This window comes from Gorilla gorilla, chromosome 10 (genome assembly GCF_029281585.2).
Source record: "Gorilla gorilla gorilla isolate KB3781 chromosome 10, NHGRI_mGorGor1-v2.1_pri, whole genome shotgun sequence".
Classification (NCBI taxonomy): Eukaryota; Metazoa; Chordata; class Mammalia; order Primates; family Hominidae; genus Gorilla; species Gorilla gorilla.
In genome coordinates this window covers 123,017,541-123,040,019 of record NC_073234.2, presented here as the reverse complement: position 1 = coordinate 123,040,019, position 22,479 = coordinate 123,017,541, and the positions used below count along the sequence as shown (strand labels likewise).

Below are 22,479 nucleotides of genomic sequence, written 5' to 3'. Positions count from 1 at the left end.
AGACGTCAGATAACTGACCATGATCCTGGCTCTTTTGCTGAGGATTAATTGGGGGTGATTTCTGGCTTCTGGTTCAAAGCTCCCAGTTTCAATTAGGAAAATGAACAAGATTTCCACTTTTGACAAGGAACAGGGGAAAATCTTGGCTTTGGACAAAAGCAGGCAGAAACAAGGCTCCTAGACAGGCGGGGCTAGAACCAGTTGAAATACAAGAGGCAGACAGGGGGCTGGGGAGAGTGAAGGAAGCGGGCGTGGGCTGCATGACTGTGGGATGCTCAGTTTGAGGAAAGCCAGGAGGAGACTGTAATCTGCCCTCAGCTTCTACATCTTGGAAGAACAGACAGTGTTGTGATTTGAGGGATGTTTTTAGGGGATATAATTCTTTTATAAGTGACAAGGGAGAAGACGTCATCTGGGATATTTCCTGATGATATCACTATTAATGCCTCAGCTGTAGCCTCAGACTTTTCAGTCAAATTCCTTCCCTTCCCTGCCCCCTTACCACCAATGCCAGTTAAAATTGGGTTTCACTCAGTGGCTACTGAAAGCAGTCAGGCAAGCAAGTGCACTAGCACCCCAGCCTGCCAGGGAAGGTCTCTGATGAGAAGCCCTTCCTGTTTGGGAGGACTGAGGAGTCAGGAAGGAACAAGAGCCCCAAGTCTTCATCCAAATGAAAACCCAACACGGGTCCTTCCAGACACTTCCATGCAGCCTGCTGACCCGAGTTTACAGAGGTGCCACTCACCCAAGGGACCTGTGACAGCCAACACCACGATGGATCCCTTACCTCCATGATCTCATTGTTTTTAATGAGCAGCGACTCTGGGCCACCATAGTAGAGATACTGCATAACCAGCTGGAAGAAAACACACAGAACAGTGTCAACGGCAAAGACGCATCATCTCAAAGCCATTCGGTGGATGTCCCAACTCAGGCTTAGTTCCTGAGACCTCTAGGACATCCATTCCAAATGGTTGCCCATTTCCATGTCACCAGTGACCAAGAGCTCACTACCTTAAGGGGAGAAGACTGCCCATTTTGAACAGTTTCATCAGTCAGATAGTTTGATACCTGTTGAAACTTGTCTCCATGTGTTTTCCCACCCCCAGTTCCATGACCACCCCCAAGACCAAACTAAACAACCCTAAGCTGCTGCTCCTCATGACGGCTTTTCCATCTACGCATGATAATTACGGGGTCCTCTCCCACCTCCCGCCCCAGTCATGCTGCGCGGAACTGCTACACACGTGGCATGGCTTTAAGAACCTGCACCAGAGGGTCGTTCCCCTGCGAACATGGCCCAGTTTGACTCAAAGCCTCCTGTTGAAGTCCCAGAGGGTGACTCTGGGATGCCACAGGGCCACCTGCTCCTTATTACAATGTGCCTAGCTCCATGGTGAAGCCATGAGGGGTCCAGGGTTTCTGTGTATCACTAACGATGTCAATGACCCTAGTCGGGATGTTCTTTATTCATGTGACTCACGATGTCCAAACAGCAGGCAAAACTTCCAGAGCTTTGCAAACTGGTGTCCCTTGAATGGAATGGGGCCCGTGGATGTATCTGACTTTGCTATCTTATCTCCTAGGACAACTGGGTGTTAATTTTTTAGGTGGTTTGTCCCAGTCTCCTCTACTTCCTATTGTCTTTGTGTGTGTGTGTGAGTGTGTGTGTGTGTGTGTGTGTGTGTGTGGAGATGGAGTCTTGCTCTGTCATGCAGGCTGGAGTGCAGTGGCGCGATCTTGGCTCACTGCAACCTCCACCTCCCGGGTTCAAGCAATTCTCCTGCCTCAGCCTCCCGAGTAGCTGGGACTACAGGTGCATGCTGCCACACCCGGCTAGTTTTTTGTATTTTAGTAGAGACGGGGTTTCTCCGTGTTGCCTAGGCTGGTCTTGAACTACTGAGCTCAGGCAATCTGCCCACCTCGGCCTCCCAAAGTGCCAGGATTACAGGCATGAGCCACTGTGCCCAGCCCCTATTGTCTTCTACCTGTATGTTTGACAAACTCACTTTACCTCCCTGGCTCTAAGGCAGCTGTGTGGGCAAAATCTACGGACTGGTTACCTCCCTTTTTTGGGTACTTGTAAAATGAGCCTGGACTGGGTTGTCCTCGATGGTCCCTTCAGTCCCTTCAGTCTGTGACCAATATAGGACACTGACTAAGTACAATGAGCCTGGAATTGGGCTGCCTCAGTTTCTGATCTGGCTCTGCCACTTAAAAGCTGGGGGACCTGAATTAAGTTAGGCTGTGTGTGTCTCAGTTTCGTATCTGTGAAGTGGGGATAATGTTACCTGCCTCATGGAATTGTGATGAAGACTAAATGAGTAACTGCATAGAACAGGCCTAGCAGGGGCCTGGCACATAGCAAGCCCTCTGCAAATGTCAGCTCTTGAATTTTCTCTGAGGCTGAAAAATCTTTTCCCTTGTTTCTGCTACATGCTGCCTTGTTCTCACCCAGGCCATCTGAAAGTCTTTGCGACTGGTCTCAGACTGCTTTTCGCATGTGTATTTAAGTTATTTTAAAAATACTATTTATAGCTTTATTGAAATTCTTATTTATCATTATTATTTTAGATAGGGTCTCATTCTGTCACTCAGGCTGGAGTGCAGAGGTGTGGTCACAGCTCACTGTAACCTCAAACTTCTGGTCTCAAGCAATCCCCCCACCTCAGCCTCCCAAGTAGCTAGGACTACAGGCATGCACCACCGTGCCTGGCTAATGTTTTAATTTATTTATTTTTAGTTTGAGACAGGGTCTCACTCTGTCACCCAGGCTGGAGTGCAGTGGTGTGATCATAGCTTACTGCAACCTCTGCCTCCCAGGCTCAAGCAATCCTTCCACTTCAGCCTCCTGAGTAGCTGGGACTACAGGTGTGTACCACCACACCTGGCTAATTTTTGTATTTTTTGTAGAGACGGGATTTCGCTATGTTGCCCAGGCTGGTCTTGAACTCTTGAGCTCAAGTGATCGTCCTCCCTTGGGCCTTCCAAAGCACTGGGATTACAAGTGTGAGCCACCATGCCTGGCCAAAAGTTGCCTTTTATGCTCGGACCACTCAACTGCTTGCCTGCATCAGAACCTCCCACCCTCTCTTCTAGTCCTGTGCTTTTGCCCACACTGTTCCCTCTGCTAGGATGCCCTCCCCTTCTTCTGTCCACTGAGCTCCACCCACTCCCTCTGGATCTAGTCAGCCGTCATCTGCAGTGGGGCGCCTCCTCAGATCTCCACCCCACCACAGGTCACATCAGGCAATCGTGCATCATCCTCCATTGCAGTGTTGTTTCTCACTAGAGTCAGAGGGCACAACAAGGTCTTGCCCACCGCTGTATCCCAGGGCTTGGCACACAGCAAGCAAACAGACTGCAGTGTGTACACCCTACCCATAAACACGAATCCTCGCCTCTCTGTGTTTGAGTCTCCCACATACCGACTTTGGGCTCTTGTGACCATCTGCTTGTCGCAGAGATGGCGGTGGCGTCTGAGAATTTGTGCAATAACACAGCATTGTTTACCCTCCCCTCTCCCACCCTGATGGGTCATAAGCATTTAAAATATCAAGTCATCAAATGTTGGGATTGGGCCTTATTAAAATCAATTTATTCTCCTAGCAGTTTTCATTTATAAAGGCTAAACAAATAACAATAATGACCTCCCTGAACATTTATAAAGCATTTCTCTAGCACGTGGTCTCCTACATTCCAGGTGGGGCTGCTGACTTGAAACGCTGCTCCTTAGTGGACGGAGATTCCCGGGCTAATGGAATTTAAATTGGGCTGGCCCAGGCCTCTTTCAAACTCTGCCGGCACAAGCCTTTCTGCAAGGGGGTGAAACAAACGCTTATTAGGCTAATGGGCCTGTTTGTGGAGTTGTTTTTCCTGGCAGCTGCCAACCTGCATGAAGCAGGGATTCAAATGGCACCCACAGCTTCGCGGAGGCCCCCACTTCCAGGTGCAGCCTCAGCTGCGTCCGGCCCTTGCCGGCGTGTGATGTTAAACAGACTTGGGGGAGGAGACCCGAAGCAGGCTCATTTACTAAAATTCTTCTGTCAGCATGGACTGAAGTAAGCCGGCCCCTGGGAGCCTCCTGCCGGGTCGCATTCAGCCCTCCTTGGCCTATTTCAAGCCACAAATGAGGCTTTTCTTCTTTTATGGGGAAAGGGTGGGCACACGGAAAGTTCCCCGGGGCCTGTTAAATTTTTCCTTCCCATTACAGTAACGTGAGTCTAATGTGGCCAGGAAACCTTCCCCCGTCAAAAGCAATTACAGGCCTCGGGATTCCTCCGGGGACTGCCCTTTCCCATGGAGGTCTCGTTCAGTTAGGCCGCTTGGCAAACATTTATTGAGCGCCTACTACGAGCCAAGTTCTTATTACAGGAACCTCCCCAGTTAGTCCCAGGCTTCACAGTGTAAGCTCCCCTTTCATGAGCACTGGGGGAACACGCATTTTCCAGCTTCCAGCTCATGCTCCAGACAAATGGGCCAAAAGATTCTTTCCTCAGGGCTGGGTGAGTTTAGCGGGGGGCCCAGGTGCCCACAGAAGGGAGGATTTAAGAGAACAGGTCTGGGAGTCAGCCAGGCCTGGGTTTGAACCTCAGCTCTGCTAGGAGCAGCAGCGGGAACCTGGACCACTTACTCCGCCTCTCTGAATGCATGCCCTTGTCTGTAAGGTGGGGATTATGGCTACCTCGCAGGGCAGCTGGAAGGATGAAATAAGGTGAGGGGCAGCAGTGGTTCTCAGAGACAGGTCCCAGAGCGGCAGCAGAAGCACCTGGGTTCTTGTTAGAAATGTGAATTCTGGGCCAGACGCAGTGGCTCACGCCTGTAATCCCAGCACTTTGGGAGGCCAAGGTGGGCTGATCACCTGAGGTCAGGAGTTCGAGACCAGCCTGGCCAACATGGAAAAACCCCGTCTCTACTAAAAATAGAAAAAGAATTAGCCAAGCGGCACCTGTTATCCTAGCTACTCAGGAGGCTGAGGCAGGAGAATCACTTGAACCCAGGAGGCAGAGGTTGCAGTAAGCCGAGATTGCGCCATTGCACTCCAGCCTGGGCAACAAGGGCAAAACTCTTCTCAAAAAAAAAAAAAAGTGAATTTTGACATGGTGCATATGTGCATATGTACCATGGAATACTATGCAGCCATAAAGAATGAGATCATGTCCTTGGTGGCAACATGGTTGGAGCTGGAGACCTGAACTTATGCATCTCATGCCTGTAATCCAGCTTCATCCATGTACTGCATCCATGTTCTCACTTATAAGTGGGGGGCCAAACATTGAGTACACATGGACACAAAGAAGGGAACAATAGCCACCAGGGCCTGCTTGAAGGTAAAGGGTGGGAGGAGGGTGCTATGCTTACTAACTGGGTGACAAAATAATCAGAACACCAAACCCCCATGACACACAATTTAACGAACTTGCGCGTGTGCCCCTGAAACTAAAGGTTAAAATGTGAATTTTCACACCTGCAGAATCAGAAACTCTGGGGTGGGGTCCAGGAATCTGCATTTTAAAATGTTCTCTGTGTTTTAACAAGCACCCCACCCTTCTCCAGGTATTCTGAGAGCTGCTAATGTGTAAGAAATTCTGTAACTGAGAGCACAGGTTCTCCAACTTGGCTGTACTTTGGGATACTGGGAGGAGGTGGGGGAGATCGCAAAATGCTGATGCCTGGGCCCCACTGCTAGATTCTGATTTAATTGGTCTGATGTATAGCCTGTGCATTGGGAATTGTCAAAGCTCCCAGGTGATTCTAATGTGCAGCTGAGGTTCAGAACCACTGGCTTTGAGCCTTACACACAGTGCTCAAGATGTGAGAACTGTTCTTACTCAGCACATTCCCATTTAGGAAGGGTATTCTAGAACAGGTCCCCATGCTTTGCTACCAGGAAGGCTGGGTTCAAATCCTGGCTCTATCGCTAACTAGAACTAAGACTTTGGGCACATCATTTAGCTTCTCTGGGCCTCAGTTTCTTCATCTATAAAAATGGGGATAATGCCACACGTAGTAGCTCATGCTTGTAATCCCAGCACTTTGGGAGGCCAACCAAGGTGGGTGAATTGGTTGAGCTCAGGAGTTTGAGACCAGCCTGGGCAACATGGCAAAACCCCATCTCTATAAAAAGTACAAAAATTAGCTGGGTGTGATGAAATACTTCTGTACTCCCAGCTATTCAGGAGGCTGAGGTGGGAGGATGGCTTGAACCCAGGAGGTGGAGGTTGCCATGAGCCAAGATTGTGCCACTACACACCAACCTGGACAACAGAGCCAGACCCTCTCTCTCTCCGTCTCTCAAAAAAAAAAAAAAAAAAAAAGGAATAACAATCAAGATAACACGTGTAAGCACAGATCAGTGCTTCACTACTCATGGCTCCACAAACATTTCCTCATCACCCTCCAAAGCAAAGCCACGGCTGCATGGAACCCAGCTTTCCAACCCAACAGCTGCCATTCAGGAAAGGGCTATGACCACTTTGCTCTCAGTAGAAAATGGTGGGGAGGGCCTAGGCTGAGGGGACATGGGCACTTGGATGTCTAGAGTATGCCAACTCCCCAGGCCCACCTTGGGGCTCCAGCCTCCTCACTACTCTCCTGACCTCAGGGGGACAGCTCACCCAGGCTTATCTTATCTTTGGAAACCATTTTTTTTTTTTGAGATAGGGTCTTGTTCTGTTGCTCAGGCTGGAGTGCAGTGGTGCGATTATGGTTCACTGCGCCTTGCCCTCTCAGGCTCAAGTGATCCTCCAGCCTCAGCCTCCTGAGTAACTGGGAGTACAGGTGTGTGTGACCACGCCCGGCTAATTTTTGTATTTTTAATAGACAGGGTTTTGCCATGTTGCTCAGGCTGGTCTAGAACTCCTGGGCTTAAGTGATCCTCCCACCTCAGCCCACATTGGCCTCCCAAAGTGCTGGGATTACAGGCATTCTATAAACTCTATCCCCAGGTCACCCACATTGTCTTATGAACCCTGGAAGGTGGGAAGACAGCCTGGCGGGACCAAGGGGACTACACAGCCTTCATGCGCCTGGAGGGTCTTGGAGCTGTAGAAATACAGGTGCAAAGCCGGCTGGGGAGTGAGTGAATTTCTACTAGCTGCAAGAACGTTGTTGCAGAGCAGGATTTATGAATCAGGCATAATTGAAGGAAGGTGGAAAAGCGAAAAAAACTGCGGTGCTCCTCAGAAAAACCACATAAACCAAAACTCATTGTTCACGGCATGAACTCCCCCCAAACAGAAGGAGAAATGGTCATGTCATCTGGCCTTGGACGAGGAAGCCTTCCTTTCCTAATTGGGGTAGATTTAGACTAATGCTAAAATGATACAAATTCCCTAAAGTACAGCAGCTCCTGATGACACTGAGCTCAACCAAAGTTTTGGGACTTCGCACATGCTGTTCTCTTTGTCTGGAATGTTCTAACCAACTTTCTTGAGCCCTATCCTTCCTGTGGCTCACCAACTTCTCAGTCTTGGATGTTTTAGCTCATAAGACCTCATCCAAGAGGTCTTCTTTATTTCCTCTGGTCTGAGTTGCTGCAGCATGTTGGCTCACTCCTTGAGTCCTCTACTGTATACTGTAATTGACCAATTACTCAGTCACCGTCCCCGCCCCCCACAGACTCTGAGTCCCCAGGACAAGACATCCTTTATCCTTGTGTCCCCAGCCCTTAGCACAGTGTCAGGCATAGCAGGCACTCGGTTAATGCTGCAGGGATGAATGGATGGAAACGGAAGGGGCACTGTGAGGAGGGGCCGGGAGTTCAGGAGACTGACAGCTCATTCCAAGGACTTCTCCAAGTGGCCAATCCTCAGGCTGAGGATCTGAGGCAACCACCTGTGCCCTGTGCCAACCAGCACAGAGGCCAGGCCACACCAGGGGCTCACCTGAAAGATGGAGTATTTCACATAACCAATCTCTATGCAGGTGCCGTCATTTGTCGGCTTGCTGGAGAGGAGTGCTTTGAACCTGAACAAGGACATAAAAAAGAGATAAAAAAGACTCACACACAAATCCATGGCTCGCAAAAAACTCTGCTCTCCTGACAATGGAAATACCTTGTTTCTTCCCCTGCAAATCTGAAATATAGCACTGGTATATCCTTACATTTCTTAATTTAAACCCTCCTATTATACTGTAATCTAATTTGAAGTTAAAACTCTAAAGTTAAAAAACAGTGTTTTGAACAATTACATTCTTTCTCCAACTGGTGATTGGAAAATAATGAGTGCCTGTTTAAACCCTGTCCATCTTTCAGGGCCTGTCACGTGGCCGCCACCTTCATGGCATCTCTCCTGAGCCTAGGGCTATGGCTTCACTCCCTCCCCTCGGGTGCCCATGGAACACGCTTTGCTCCATGAGGGCAGGGACTTCAGTGGTTTCTGTCTCTGCTACATCCCCACATCCTGTCCCAGTATGAACCTGACACATTGTAGATATTTAATCAATGTTTGTTGACTACCTAATCATCTCCCTTATGGGTGACTTTCTGTCTTGGGTTTTCAATGCACTTTCCTGCCCATCAACTAAACTAAAAGCTCTTTGTGGGTAGAGATCTTATCAATGGAACACACGGATAATATGTTTAAGAATAAGCTGATATGTGTCTGTTTTTTTAACTTATTCTTGAAATTATAGATTTACAGAAGAGTTGCAAAGATAATACAGAGAGTTCCCGTTTACCCCTCACCCAGCTTCCCCTAATGTTAACATGTTACACAGCCATGGTACCTTCGTCAAAACTAAGAATATAACATTGGTACAATATTGATCTGGTCTGTCTATGCTGTCATGACTGAAAACTATGCAAGGGAAAACATATTTTTCTTGCAGTGGCAAAGCAGACATCTGGGGTTTGTGTTTGGTTTTGGTGGGGGGACTGGAGATTCCTGGATGCTTTTGGAAATGCAGGGAGTGCTGGTCACACACATTCTCTTAGCAAACTTCCTGGAAGGGAGTTCCATTTCTGGGTTCCCAGTGTCCTTACCCAACTCAGGGAACCCTGCTCACTACCCAGCTGGGACGCTTGGCATTCTTCATTTCAGCATCATTCTCTCCTGCCTCCTCCTCATTTCAGCATCAATCTCTCCTCTGCCCCAGCCTCACTGCTCCCTGTTAAGGTCCCTGGACAATGTGGTTCTAAACTGTTAACCCAATCTCAACTCAAAAGGAGAAGAAAGGGCAGTTGCAGAGCTAGCAGAGAGGGTGAGCAGTTCTTCCTATTGCTACATGATACTACTGTCTGTTAACTCCACAGTTAGGGAAAAGTAAAGTCAGGATCTGTGAATTTCAGTGGCTTATGCCAAAGTCTGTTCCCTGACATTTGGAGAGTGGCTGTCTCAAGGCTCCTGTGTGTGGGGTCTCAGGTTGTTCACTGCACAAGGCCACCTAGCCGAGGGAGCCAAAATCCAATCCATGTTCTGCTCCCAAAGCTCGGCCCCCCTGGCCCCTTTATGTGCCCAGAGGAGAGGGCCCCTTGTTCTAGGTTGTTTATGCTAGCAGCTTCCCTGTACTCTTGAATTCTTGATTTTGTGAAGATGACCTGCCAGTCCGGCGAAGAGACCACCAAAATTGAACTTCAAAAAATAGTAATAGCAACAGCCAAAGTCATAATGCAGCTGCTTTCAAAACCGATGATACATACCTTGGAGAGGCTGTAAATAACAGCACTTTGTGAGCATAAAATGGTCTTCCTTCTACCAGAAATGTAACATCAGACATTTCTTTATTGTTAAGAAAATGAGGATCTGGAATAGGAAAGGGAAAAAAAGGTAGCTTTAGTGGAAAAAAGGATGAAGTTTAGATTTATCTTGTAGAAAGTGCAAATAAGAGTGAGCAAGGAAATCTTGGTGATAAAATACTCATTGGCAAGACAGCAACCAAACAGCAGACAGGACTAATCAGAGGAACAGTCAAGTCACTGAAATTCAGTTTTTCATAGGAAATCCTTATGGCTTATTTGTGATTAAAAGTAGCATTTCCCCAGAGAAGACTCACCTATAGTCACCCACCCACCTTGTCTCTAAGAATGCCACTCATCCCCACCTCTGCTGCTCTCTCTCAGGGCTCAGCGCCCTCCCTGCCCAATGGAAGTGGTTTAGAAGAGCTGTCCCCTCACCACTGCATTCCAGGTGATTTAAGTCCAAGCCTTTCTCTGTCGGGGTCAGTGACAAATGACCCAGTTCCCTTCCCTCATTTTCTAGAATAAAGAAGATTTAGCTACTACTTACTGAGCACTTATGATATGCAACCTGGTTGCACATTATCCCCACTGTGCAGTTGAAGAAACTGAGGCACACAGAATTTACAGTGACTTGTTCAAGCTAGTGACTGGTGGAGAAGCTACAATTTGAACTTGGACATTCTGATTGGATGGCCTGCTTTATTAAACACTAGGATCCCCCAATTTGCCTGTCATTTCAGCCCTTGAGACCTGAGGCTCCTGAAGGTGCCAGTCTGTCCTCAGCTCAGCACTTCTGTCTTGTCCATCAACACCCCCTGTCCTCCTAAGTGTTTCCTGAATCTTCCATTTCCCTCTATTCCCTTTGATATTACCCTAGTTTGGGCCACATCCTCTCTTTCTGGGAACTCACAGGAGCCTCTGTTGGTCTCTCTGCCTCCACTCTTGGCCCCTCAATCTGATGACCCACCTCACTGCAGGAGCCATCCTTCCTAAAGCTAGCTCTGATCATGCCACTCCCCTCCTCTGCTATAAATCATTCAATAGCTCCCCAGTGCTCCCAGGATAGAGTCTAAATGTCTTAATGAGGCCACTTGTGACTGGGCTCCACTGCCTTCTCTGGCTTCTCCCTGTCAAACTGTGTGTGTGCTTAAGCAATGGGTAGCTCTCAGTTCCCCATGAGTGCTACGTGCTCTCTCCCCTCTGGGGCTCTGCACACACTGTTCCTTTACCTAAAGCACCCTTCCAGCCCCTTCCAAACCTGGCTCATCCCTAGGTGGTCTTCAAGTTTCAGACATACTGATCAGACACCCTTGGTCAGTAAGCCTTGCCAGATTCCCCTACCTTCCCCAGACCCAGTAGCCCCAGCTGAGTTCCCACAGCATATGCACCCCTGCTGTAGCCTCATCATGCTATGATGTATCCACGTCTGTCCATTTCAAAGCCTTTCATCTGTGTCTAGTACGGAAAGGTGGTAAAGTGTAGTAACAGTGTGGGCTCTGAGGCTAGAAATCTCAGCTCTGTAACCTTGGCAAGTTATTTATCCAACCCATGCCTCAGTTTCTCCTTCTGTAAAATGGAAATTGTAATACCCATTATACTCCATCACAGAGTAGTAAGGAATAAACGAATGAGTGAATTTATGGAGAGCACTTAGCAAAGTGGCTGACAAATAAGTATCCCTCAATAAACTTGACCATTATACTATTAGTAGAGGTTCAATGGATGTTTTTCGAGTGAATGAAAGAACGCCTTGACTCCTGTTGCAGAAACTTGCTCTAGGAGGCTGCCAAGGACCCGGGGAACCTTCTTAGCCTGGAGGCCCCTTTGTTGTTGATGGTCCCTTCCCCAGGGGTTCAGGGGCTGTGCTGAAAAGAAACCCCACTGCTTCCTATGGCTGGATTTATGGGTTGTCCTAAACTATTGAGGACAGGACCAAGCCCCTGTCTTCCTGGGGGCTGTGACCACTCAGCTGTTGGGCTCACCCTGGCTGACTGCACCTTGGGGTCCTGGCCTGGCTGCATTTTCCCCAGACTGCTGTAACTTGGACCCAGAATTTGCCTTCCAGACTGATTCTCTTCACTCAGACCCTGAACCCTGTGCTGCCCAGACGGTGGTCCTGGTGGTCCTCCACTCACCTTTCTCTGTCAGTACAGAGCTACCTCACTTCTTCTCATTTTTTAAAAAAAGGCTCTTACTTTAAAAATATCAGAAAAGTATAAACAGTAAAAATCACCTGTGTAATCCCACTTTCTTTAAACATTTTAATTAAAAAACTCTCCCCAGAACTTCTGAAATGATCCAGATAAAGGGAAAAGAGGCTGCAGGGGAGAAGGCCTGAGAGTTGACGAAAACTCATTTCTTCACTTGACTTTCTCTCTGCTCGGTAACCTGCCTCCCTCTGCTCACCTATCACACCCACTGTTCATCTCCAGCCAGTCCCCCATTCCTGCTTCCCAGACTGTTAATATCCTCTACTTTTACTTTCACCACTCTCTCCCAGAATTCATTGGGAGGGCAACAGGACACCATACCACACACACACACACACACACAAAATCAGTGCTCTCCGATTTGCCACAGTCCCCACCACTCCCTATTGTCTAGCGCTGAATTCATTTCACTCGTTTATATCACCTGCCTGGTCCCACAGAGATGCCGGTTTGAGATCCTTGTCACTGATCATTCTTGTCTTTCCTTTAAAGCAGGTCCCTAAAGAACCACTATTTGGTGACCTTTAGTTATGCTAGCTTGAGCTGCTAGACTGAAGACACAAAATGTACCTGCTGTATATTCCGTTTGTTAATAACTACATGATGCTTTTTCTTTTATATCATGAGCTTTGAGCCTCTCAGGTCTGTCTTTTCTTTTCTTCTTGGTGCCAACCCTTGGAATTCTAATGCTTGGGCTGAAAAACAGGCACTTAAAAACATTTTTTTTTTTAAATTTTTTGAGATGGAGTCTCACTCTGTTGCCCAGGCTGGAGTGCAGTGGCATAATCTTGGCTCACTGCAACTTCCACCTCCCAGGTTCAAGTGATTCTCCTGCCTCAGCCTCCTGAGTAGCTGGGACTATAGGCATGTGCCATTGCGTCCGGATAATTTTTTGTATTTTTAGTAGAGACATGATTTCACCATGTTGGCAAGGCTGGTCTCGAACTCCTGACCTTAAAAGTAGTGACGAATAAATGAGTGAATTTATGGAGAGCACTTAGCAAAATGGCTGACACATGAGTATCCCTCAGTAAACATGACCATTATAGTAGATGCTCAATGGATGTTGATGGTATTTGATTTGCCTGCCTCAGCCTCCCAAAGTGCTGGGATTACAGGCGTAAGCCACCACGTCTGGCCCCAAATCAGAAACTTTTAACTGCTAGTGAAAGAAACCTCAGCAAATTCAGGAGGAGAAAATGTTCCCTCCCTTCCTGTAGCTAAGGGAAAGCAGATTTTATGCCATTGAAACCGACCTTGCAAAAGTTTGCTCTAAGGAGGGTGTCTTATGAGGCACCTAGACATCAGAGATTGTTGCTATGTCCTGGGAATGTACCCCTCACTCTCTAATGTTTGCTAATTTGACTGGTCTTTATAACGTGTTGCCCTGATAACATTTTAATTAATACCTGTTTTCTATAAGGGAGAAGTACTTGGGACTTGGGCACATCCCAGTTTTCCTCTACACATGGTCAGAAAGATAGACAGCCTTTGACTGAGCTGCTAAAATTTTCCATTTCAGCAAAAAGTTGTGTCTCATTTAAATTAACCAGTTATTCAAGATGGGAACAAAAATAACTTTAAAATAGTCCCATGAATTCAGCCTTTTAATTAATCTAAACTGGCTCATCCCTTTCAAATTTTGCTAAAGAGTAGAAATTTCAGTCTTCTGTTACTCAGATGTCCTTCAATTTTCTTAGGAAAGGGAAACAGGAACTAGGAAAAGTCCCCAACCTATCTAGGGAAAAAGAATCCTTTATCTTTAATATTTGATAAATCTCCAGGTAGCAGGGAGACAGGCACTTGCAACAGAAGGCTCATGTTTCAGGCCTCAAAGCAGCCTGATATTCCTTCTCCTTTTTGTAGGTTGATCAACCCAGTTGCAACAGCCCCAGGATCCTCTGAAAGAACCTAGTGCCTGATGGAAAGGTTTCTTCTGAAAAATCTCAGAAGCTGGGACTGCAGAATGACAAAATTACAGCTTCCGGGCACACTTGTGTTCAAGTTCCAGCTTCACCCTCTACTGATATTGCAGCCATAATGTACTGATATTGCAGTCACAGTGCCTGCCTCTTGGGGTGGCCTGAAGATGACTTGAGATAGGGTAGGTCAAGTGCTTGGCTGGAGCCGGCACAGTGCACGCCTCCCAGAAGAGGTTATTGATACTCTCATGGGACTTATAAGCATCCAGCCTCTGCCGCTCAGGTATGTCCCCTCATGTTTTTATGGGAGTGTGTGTGTGTGTGTGTGTGTGTGTGTGTGTGTGTGTGTGTGGGAGGGGGAGTTGTTCCTCCCTTCTCCTAGTTTCCTGTAGAAGGATCTCCACTAGAGGAACAGCCCTGGCCCCTCACTGTCTCCTTCTCATTCCTTCTGAGTGAGGAAGAAGGACTTTTAGAGGAGAGAGTTTGGGGGACAGAGTTGCCACGTGCAGTGTGGACTTCTTTCAGGAGCCACCTGTGCGGGGGATGTGTACGGAATCAGGATGCCTTTGGCAGCCCCCACTGTCTGTGTCTAGGGGAGAAAGTCCCTTTAACTGGCAAATCTCCTTGTCCACATTCCCAAGGTATGTTCTCCAGTGTCATCACATAATAAAGGAGAAATTCCGATCTCCCCCGGCCTGACTCCTGTACCGACCTTGTTTGCCCTTGAACCCCCTCCCTCCTGGAATTCCTTATGGCATTCTTTGGCTCCCCGTCCTTAAATCACAAAGCAGCAGCCAACACAGGCCTGGGGGAACCACTCACCCAAGCGTGAGGTCTGTTTCCGTTTGATTTCTGTGAGCTTGGGGATGGGGTAGGGCCCGTAGCAGTGTGTGAAGATGACGCACAGCTGCTGGCTGATCACTTCATTCTGCAGAAAAGAAAGAGGAGGTCATGATACAGGGGGCTGTGGCCAGCCTCAGTCAAGCTGTGCCCCAGGAATGCGTCCCTCCAGGTGATAAGAGCTCACACATTTACTGCAGGCCACAGGAGAAATCCCCTGGGGTAGCACAGAAGTCGTTTGCATTCATGGGTCCTGGATTTACTTGCTCTGTTTTGTCCACTGTCTATTTCTAGTGGGTTCACTGGTGAAGCTTAAGAAATTCTTCTCTTTGGCCCTCATGATTCGCTACCTACTGGAAAGCAGGTTTTTGTAGTTCATAGAGAATGGAAAATAAGTTTTTACCCCAAACCCACCTTTACCAGTACTCTAAAATTCTGGAAGCAGTGAATTGTCCTGAAATTAGCAGGATTTCAGGAGAATTATCCTGAAATTAGCCCTTTTGATCCTGTGACTGTGTTCTCCATTAACGAGACAAACGCTCCTGATTCAGCTTTCTTGTGAACTTGATTCTGGTGCTGAGGCATTTCCGGACCCAGAAGTGCTCAGCTGAATCACTGGCTCCAAACAAAAGGTGGGAGGGAACTGGTTCTGCAACCCAAAACTACAGCTGCCCTTCAGTGCTGGGGACACACGGGCCTGCTTGTCCTTGACCCTCATCGTTCACGTTGACCTCTTCCCACTTTGCAGCCATTTCCGTTCATTAATCTCCCTCCAGCTGCAGGTGTATAGGTGGAAAAACGAAACAGAGCATTTTGTTTCTTTTTATTGGATAAAGGGTGTTGAAACTAGGGGCTCAAAGGGGTTACACTGAAAAATATTTACAATAGATTAAGGAAGAAAAGTAGGTTACAACACAGTTTGTACCATGTCTTTTTGGCAATAAAACCCTCTACAAATATATTTGGATTGACAGATATGTATAGAAAAAGATCTAAAAAAATAGAGTAGTTACCTTTGGGTGAGATGAGGATGTTTTTTCTTTTATTTATATTTTCTACAAGAAACAAGCATTGCTTTTGTGATAAAAACAATAAATATTCTTTTGAATTTTAAAAGATGAGTTTGGGGCCACTAGTGATGTGAGCGGTTCAAGCTGTTCTTAAATCTACCCACTTCATTGTGTTCCCAAGGCAGAAGCATACAGCTTGGCATATAAAAGAAAATCCAAACCCTTCAATTAAAGTGGGTAGATCACAGAAGGAACAGTGTCACCTCAGATGTGACTCACAGAGGCATAATCATAGTTGAAGGACAAAGAGACTCAACTTTCAATGACGAGAGGCTTTATAACCAAAGGGCATTCGGTGCTCCCCTCACTTAATACTCATAAAAATAACTGCCTGCCTACCGGCTTAATGCAGTTCTTCTCAAAGTGTGGTCCCTGGACCAGCATCACCTGGGAGCTTATTAGAAATGCAAATGCTTGGGCCTTGCCCCAGACCTTCTGACTTAAAAACCCTGGGAGTGAGGCCCAGGCATCTGCATATTAACACATTTTCTGGTGATACTGACATTCCCTTAAGTTTGAGAACCACAGGTTCCATGCACTGAAATTCTGTCATGGGTTCGACCTGGGCTGTGGGATATAAATTTGTTTCCTCTGGCCTAAAGCCCTGCCACCCAAAACGTGCTCCATAGACCACGAGCAGTAGCATCCTCTGGGATCCTGTAAGAAATGCACACTCTCATTCAGGCCCACTGAATCAGAATCTGCATTTTTAACACACTCTGCAGGTGACTCCCATGCACATTCATGCTTGAGAAGCACTGTGTGGTAAGAATAATTATGGCCTCCTAGAAGATTTCATGCCCTAATAACCCCTGGGACTGGGACCATGAACACGTTACTTTACATGGCAAAAGCAACTTTGCAGGAGTAATTAAGGTTAGTGCTTTAGTCCATTAGGGCTGCTAACAAAATACTCTAAACTGGGTGGCTTATAAAGTGCAGAAATTTATTTCTCACTGTTCTGGAGGCTACGAAGTCTAAGATCAGCATGCCCGCAGACTCGGTGTTTGGTGAGGGCCCACTTTCTCATAGATGGTGCCTTCTAGCTAAGTCCTCACATGGTAGAAGGGGTGCTGAGGCTCCTCTGGGGTCTCTTTTGTAGACCTACTCACCTCCCAAAGACACCACCTCCCACTATCACCACCTTGGGGGCTAGGACTTCAACATTTAAATTCTGGGGGGACAAATGTTCAAGAGCATAGCGGTTCCTCATGAGTTGACCTTCAAATAGAGAGATTATCCTGGATTATCTGGGCGAGCCCAAAGTAATCACATGAGCCCTTAAAAGTAGAAGCAGAAAAGGACTTCAGAAGGGAAGGGGGAGAACAAGATGACAAAGAGATCCCAGTCTGAGAAGGACTTGATGCTCTGTTGCTGGCTTGAAGATCGAGGGGCCACATGGCAAGCTTGTGAGGGGACTCAGGTAACCACACTAGGAGTTAAGTGTGACACCAACAGTCAGCAAGGAAGTAGGACCTCAGTCCTACAGCCACAAGGAACTGAACTCTACCCAAAATCTCTGAATGAGCTTGGAAGCAATTCTTCCCCAAAGCCCCCAGAAAGGAACACAATCCTGCTGACTCCTTGATTTTGCCCTTGAGATTCTAGGCAGAGAACCCAGCTGGGTCACACTGCACCCAGATTTCCAACCCAGAGAACAGGTTGTTGCCTTATGCCTCTCAATTATGGTCATTTGTTACTGCAACAATAGAAAACTAACACATCTCATCTAAAGTTTACATCTATTGGACCATATTTCATCATCTCTGTGACCCAGAGTGCCAGACACATAGTGGACACGTGGTAAGCACTGGCTGGTCATAAAAAAGATAAGACCTGTTATCTGCAAAAATGCTTTGTACAGACTGTATTATGAAGATTAGGGATGAGGTCTCACTCATCTACACCAGGGTGTGTCTCGTGCATCTTGCTGGTGAATCAGCTTCCTTCTAATCAACTCCAAGTGAAGCAATAAGAACCCATTTCCTGGACTCTTGTGCCCTTGAAAGAGGCATGTACAGTCTGTAGACTCTTTTGTGAGTTTTTCTTTTTTGGCGGACAGTGATGGTGGTTTAACTCGATTCAGGAGGTATTGATTAAACATGGAAGAGGTGTCCTGCAGTGTGAAAGGCACTCTTTTGGGGCCACAGAAGCAGGCAAGGCAAGACCCCTCCTCTGCTGGAACTCACAGTTGACCTCTCTTTCTAACTTCAATGTGTACTATATCATCCGAGAATGTAAATATAAGGGCTGGCCATGCTTGTTCCAAATGGACAATCTTCAAATACGTAACAGTGGTCAGGGGGAGGTGCAACTCTCCACTTTTTAGGTGAGGGCAGTGCATGCTCACTGCATTCCAAAGAGGACGGTATGGAAAAAGGGGAAGAGAGGAAGTTTACAGTAGAGAAGCTCGACAAACACTGCCTCAGCCAGGTGGCCCAGGTCAACATCAATAGTGATAACTCACCTTGATGGAATGTGCCCTTGATAAGATGTCTTTCTCTCCAGGGTTTCCCTCTGAAAAATCCATTACCCCAGTCTAATCATGAGAAAAACATCAGGCATATTCCACTAGAGGGGCAGCCTACACATGCTTGACCAGTGCTCCTCAAAACTTTCAAGGTCACCCCAAACAAGGAAAGTCTGAGAAACTGCCTCTATCGAGAGGAGCCTAAGAGATATTACAATGAAGTGTAATGTGGTACTCTGGATGGGATCCAGGAGCAGAATAAGACACCAGGTACAAACTAAGGAACTCTGGCTATTTCTCAAAGAACTAAAAATAGAGCTACCATTGGACCCAGAAATCCCATTACTGGGCATATTCCCAAAGGAAAAGAAATCACTCTACCCAAAAGACCCTACCTGCACTCACATGTTTATTGCAGCACTATTCACAACAGCAAAGACATGGAATCAACCAAGGTGCCCATCAATGGTGCACTGGATAAAGAAAACATGGTACATATACACCACGGACTACTATGCAGCCATAAAAATGAATGAAATCGTGTCCTTTGCAGTAACATGGATGCAGCTGGAGGCTATTATCCTAAGTGAATGAATGTAGAAATAGAAAACCAAATACCCCATGTTCTCACGTGTAAGTGGGAGCTGATCACTGGGTACACATGGAAATAAAGTTGGGAACAACAGACACCAGGGATCCAAAAGAGGTGGGAGAGAGAGAAGGAAGGAGGCAAGGGCTGAAAAGCTACCCATTGGGCCCTATGTTCACTATCTGGGTGATGGATTCAATTGAAGCCCAAACCTCAGCATCATGTATATCCATGTAACAAACCCACACATAAACCCCGTGAATCTAAAACAAAAACAAAAACAAAACCCTAAGGAACTCTGAATAAGGTCTGAATTTTAGCTCATAATAATGTATCAATACTGGTTCATTAATTATAACAAATGTACCATAGTAATATAGCCTATTAATCATACGGAAAAGTGAGTGAGGGGGTATATGGGAACTCTCTGTACTATCTTCTCAATTTTTCTGTAGATCTAAAACTGGCCTAAAAAAATAAAATCTATTTTAAAAACCTGGTGTGGTGGTGCATGCCTATACTCCCAGCTGCTTGGGAGGCCAAGGATTGCTTGAGCCCAGGAGCTCGGGGCCCACCTAGGCAACATCATGAGACCCTGTCTTTAAATTTTTTTTTTTTTTAATTGGGCATGGTGGTGTATGACTATGGTCCCAGCTACTCGGGAGGTTGAGGTGGGAGGATGGCTTGAGCCCAGGAGTTTGAGGCCAGCCTAGGCAACATGGCAAAACCCCACCTCTAAAAATAAATTTAAAAAAACTACCATGGAAATATGATTATAATGAAAGAACTAGAAGTTCAGAAGAGAGAAAGAGAGACGGTGGAGGCTTTAACTGAACATCAGGGGGCTCCCTACACTTCATCCATTCATTCCCCAGAGGTTTAGGGAATGTTTCCCCACTCACTAAGCTACATATTCACTCATTCATTCATTCATTCTCCAAATATTTATTGAGTGTCTACTAAATGCCAAGCACTGGCTGGTTCCCGGGAGCTGGATATTGTGCAGAGGATTAGGGTGCTACGCCGTGGTGGCACCAAAGATGCTGCCTTTTACGAGGCTTTCTAGCCGCTTCTTTTTCAAGGAACAGAGTCCTAAGAGAAAACTCCCAGCTGCATCCTTGAATCTGTCCATGTTTGTGGAGGTGTCTGCCCTGTGCCCTTCCCAGTGCTCCTCCTCCAGGCAGTGGAGCACCAGTATCATCTGTCCTGGTTACCTGGGACCCAAAACGATTCTGAACTCCAGGAGGGCCCTTTTGAGTGTGAGGGGTGGTGTCATTCGTATCAGGTGACTGCTGTCAGGGGGTGAGATCCATAGGTCAGACTGTGATGATAAGCTGGGTTATCCTATGGGCTTGGTAAGTCCTGGACCAAAACCCAAAGACAATAGAATGGAAGCAACCAAACTTGAGGCTCGCTCCATTCTGGAGGCGGGAATGGGTGGTGGTTGTGCTGGGTCAGATGCCTGGATTCTCTGAGCAGCACATTTAAGCACAGTGCTTTAGGCCAAAGGGATAACAGGCTGCAGTCTCAGGGCAGCAGGCCGTTTGGTCTTCACATGCAGGGTCTGACCTGGGAGGCCAGGATGAGTCCAGGAGGGTGGGTGGGTAGGGGTGGGGCCAGGCCTGAGGACACAGTACCCGGTTAGTGCATGTTACTGGCATGCTGCTGGGTACTTGCCATTCAGGTCTCTCACAGAAAATTCTAGATGTGCACCTGGAGTACATTTAGGTCCTCTGGACTCAGAACTGTGTGGTCATACAAAAGAACTAAAGGGGAGTGAAGCAAAATTCTTTTTTTTTTTGAGACAGGGTCTCTCCCTGTTGCCCAGGCTGAAGTGCAGTGGTTCAACCCCAGCTCACTGCAACCTTGACCTCCTGGGCTCAAGTGATCTTCCCACCTCAGCCTCCCAGGTAGCTGAGACTACAGGTGTGCGCCACTGTGCCCAGCTAATTGTGTGTGTGTTAGTGTGTGTGTAGACGAGGTCTCACTATGTTGTCCATGCTGGCCTTGAACTCCTGGGCTCAAGAGATCCTCCTGCCTCAGCCTCTCAAAGTGCGGGGATTACAGGCATGAGCCACCACGCCTGGCCCTGCAAAATTCTTAATAGCATAGTTACCAGGAAACTCTCTTGAGATGGAGTCCTGTGAATTTGGGGGGTGACATCTTTCCTCTTCTCCTTTGACTCCACTCTTCTCCTAAAAAGATGTGGAAATACTTTCTTTTCTTCTGAAAGGAGCACTAGGATTACTCCCAAAGGTCCTTTATAGGTGGCTCAGGCTGGAGTTCTATGTGGTGGTAAAAACATAAACAATGGGACCAGATGGAGGGGGTCCTAGTCCTGGCCCTTCACTCACTAGCTCTGTAACCTTGGCAAAGTTACTCAGCTTCTCTGGGCCTTGGTGTTCTTCTCCAAAGAGGATTAAAAATACTTGCTTGATGAGGTTGCTATGAGGGCTAAAAGAGAACGTATCACCATGTGCTGTTAGGTTGAATGAAAGGAAAGTGCTACTCTTTGACCATTTTTAACTCCTAAACAGCAATTTCCTGTAGTTGAACCTCATCCCTTTTTTTAAGATGTCATAAAATTCATGTCAGATTTTAAGAAAAGAAAAAAAAAGCCCTCCTTATTAAATGTACACATCTATCTTAAGACCTGTTTCAAATGGAGAAATGCTCAAATGTGAAAAAAGCTGTGTCTCAGAATCAAGAGAAAGTAGAATTACTGTTACTTTCAGGGACACTGACAGCAAGCTCTCTATCTTAATCCACGTCAAGAAACTCACTTTGGCCGGGTGCAGTGGCTCACGCCTATAATCTCAGCACTTTAGAAGGCTGAGGTGGGTGGATCACCTGAGGTCAGGAGTTCAAGACCAGCCTGACCGGTAAAACCCTGTCTCTACCAAAAATACAAAAAATTAGCCAGGCATGGTGGCAGGCACCTGTTAATCTCAGCTACTCGGGAGGCTGAGGCATGAGAATCGCTTTAACCTGGAAGGCAGAGGTTGCAGTGAGTGGAGATCGCCCCGCTGTACTCCAGCCTGAGTGACAAGAGTGAAAGTCCATCTCCCTCCCCCCACCCCCCAAAAAAAGACCCACCTCTACAGATGGCTCCCTTGTGGAGCAGGCTAGGCTGCGTTATGAGGAGTGAGCACACCTGGAAAGGTGGAGACAGGTGGAGGGTGGGCTACTGGCCCCAGAAGGATCCCAGCAAGATCCTGAGGCCCTGAGTGCAGCACTCATCTTACTGCTAATTGTGCAGTCGCACATCTACTTTGATGTGTCCCTTCTACTCCCAGCAAGTGATGTAGGGTATACACTTATGGTAGTAATATGTTTCAAACACATTTAAGAAAAAGATCAAGTAAATAATAAATTGCATCAATGGTATTTTTACCTATTTCATGCTTTCTTTAAGTAGTACTTTTTCCAGGTCTGGAAAAGATTCTGATAGCAAGATTCAGATGACTGGGTTGGGATATTCACTGGGCTAGATGATTTCCAAGGTTCCTCCCAATGCAGATGCTAGGAGCCCATGACTGCACCTGACTTGGGACCATCTTCCCACCAAAAGAAGTCACCATGGCTGCAGGCTATGTCTGCTTCTGCCCTTAAAGGGGACGAAGCTGTCATTTCACAGTGAGATGTGCACTGCAGGTAAAACCCTGAAATGGAGCAGAGTGACAGGGTGACCTCACA

The 22,479-nt window shown here is 47.0% G+C and overlaps 1 protein-coding gene across 3 annotated transcripts in view; it reads right to left on the bottom strand.

The window, feature by feature from the left end:
* Nucleotides 1–22,479, bottom strand: part of ABTB3 (ankyrin repeat and BTB domain containing 3) — a 341,236-nt gene that overhangs the window by 9,608 nt on the left and 309,149 nt on the right. For all 3 annotated transcript variants that reach the window (XM_004053822.5, XM_019039447.4, XM_055358956.2), the window contains 4 exons: nucleotides 14,637–14,742; nucleotides 9,644–9,746; nucleotides 7,887–7,968; nucleotides 788–856 (listed from right to left, as the gene is read on the bottom strand). In XM_004053822.5, the coding sequence (XP_004053870.1) occupies nucleotides 788–856; nucleotides 7,887–7,968; nucleotides 9,644–9,746; nucleotides 14,637–14,742 (360 nt within the window). The remainder of the gene's footprint in view (nucleotides 1–787; nucleotides 857–7,886; nucleotides 7,969–9,643; nucleotides 9,747–14,636; nucleotides 14,743–22,479) is intronic.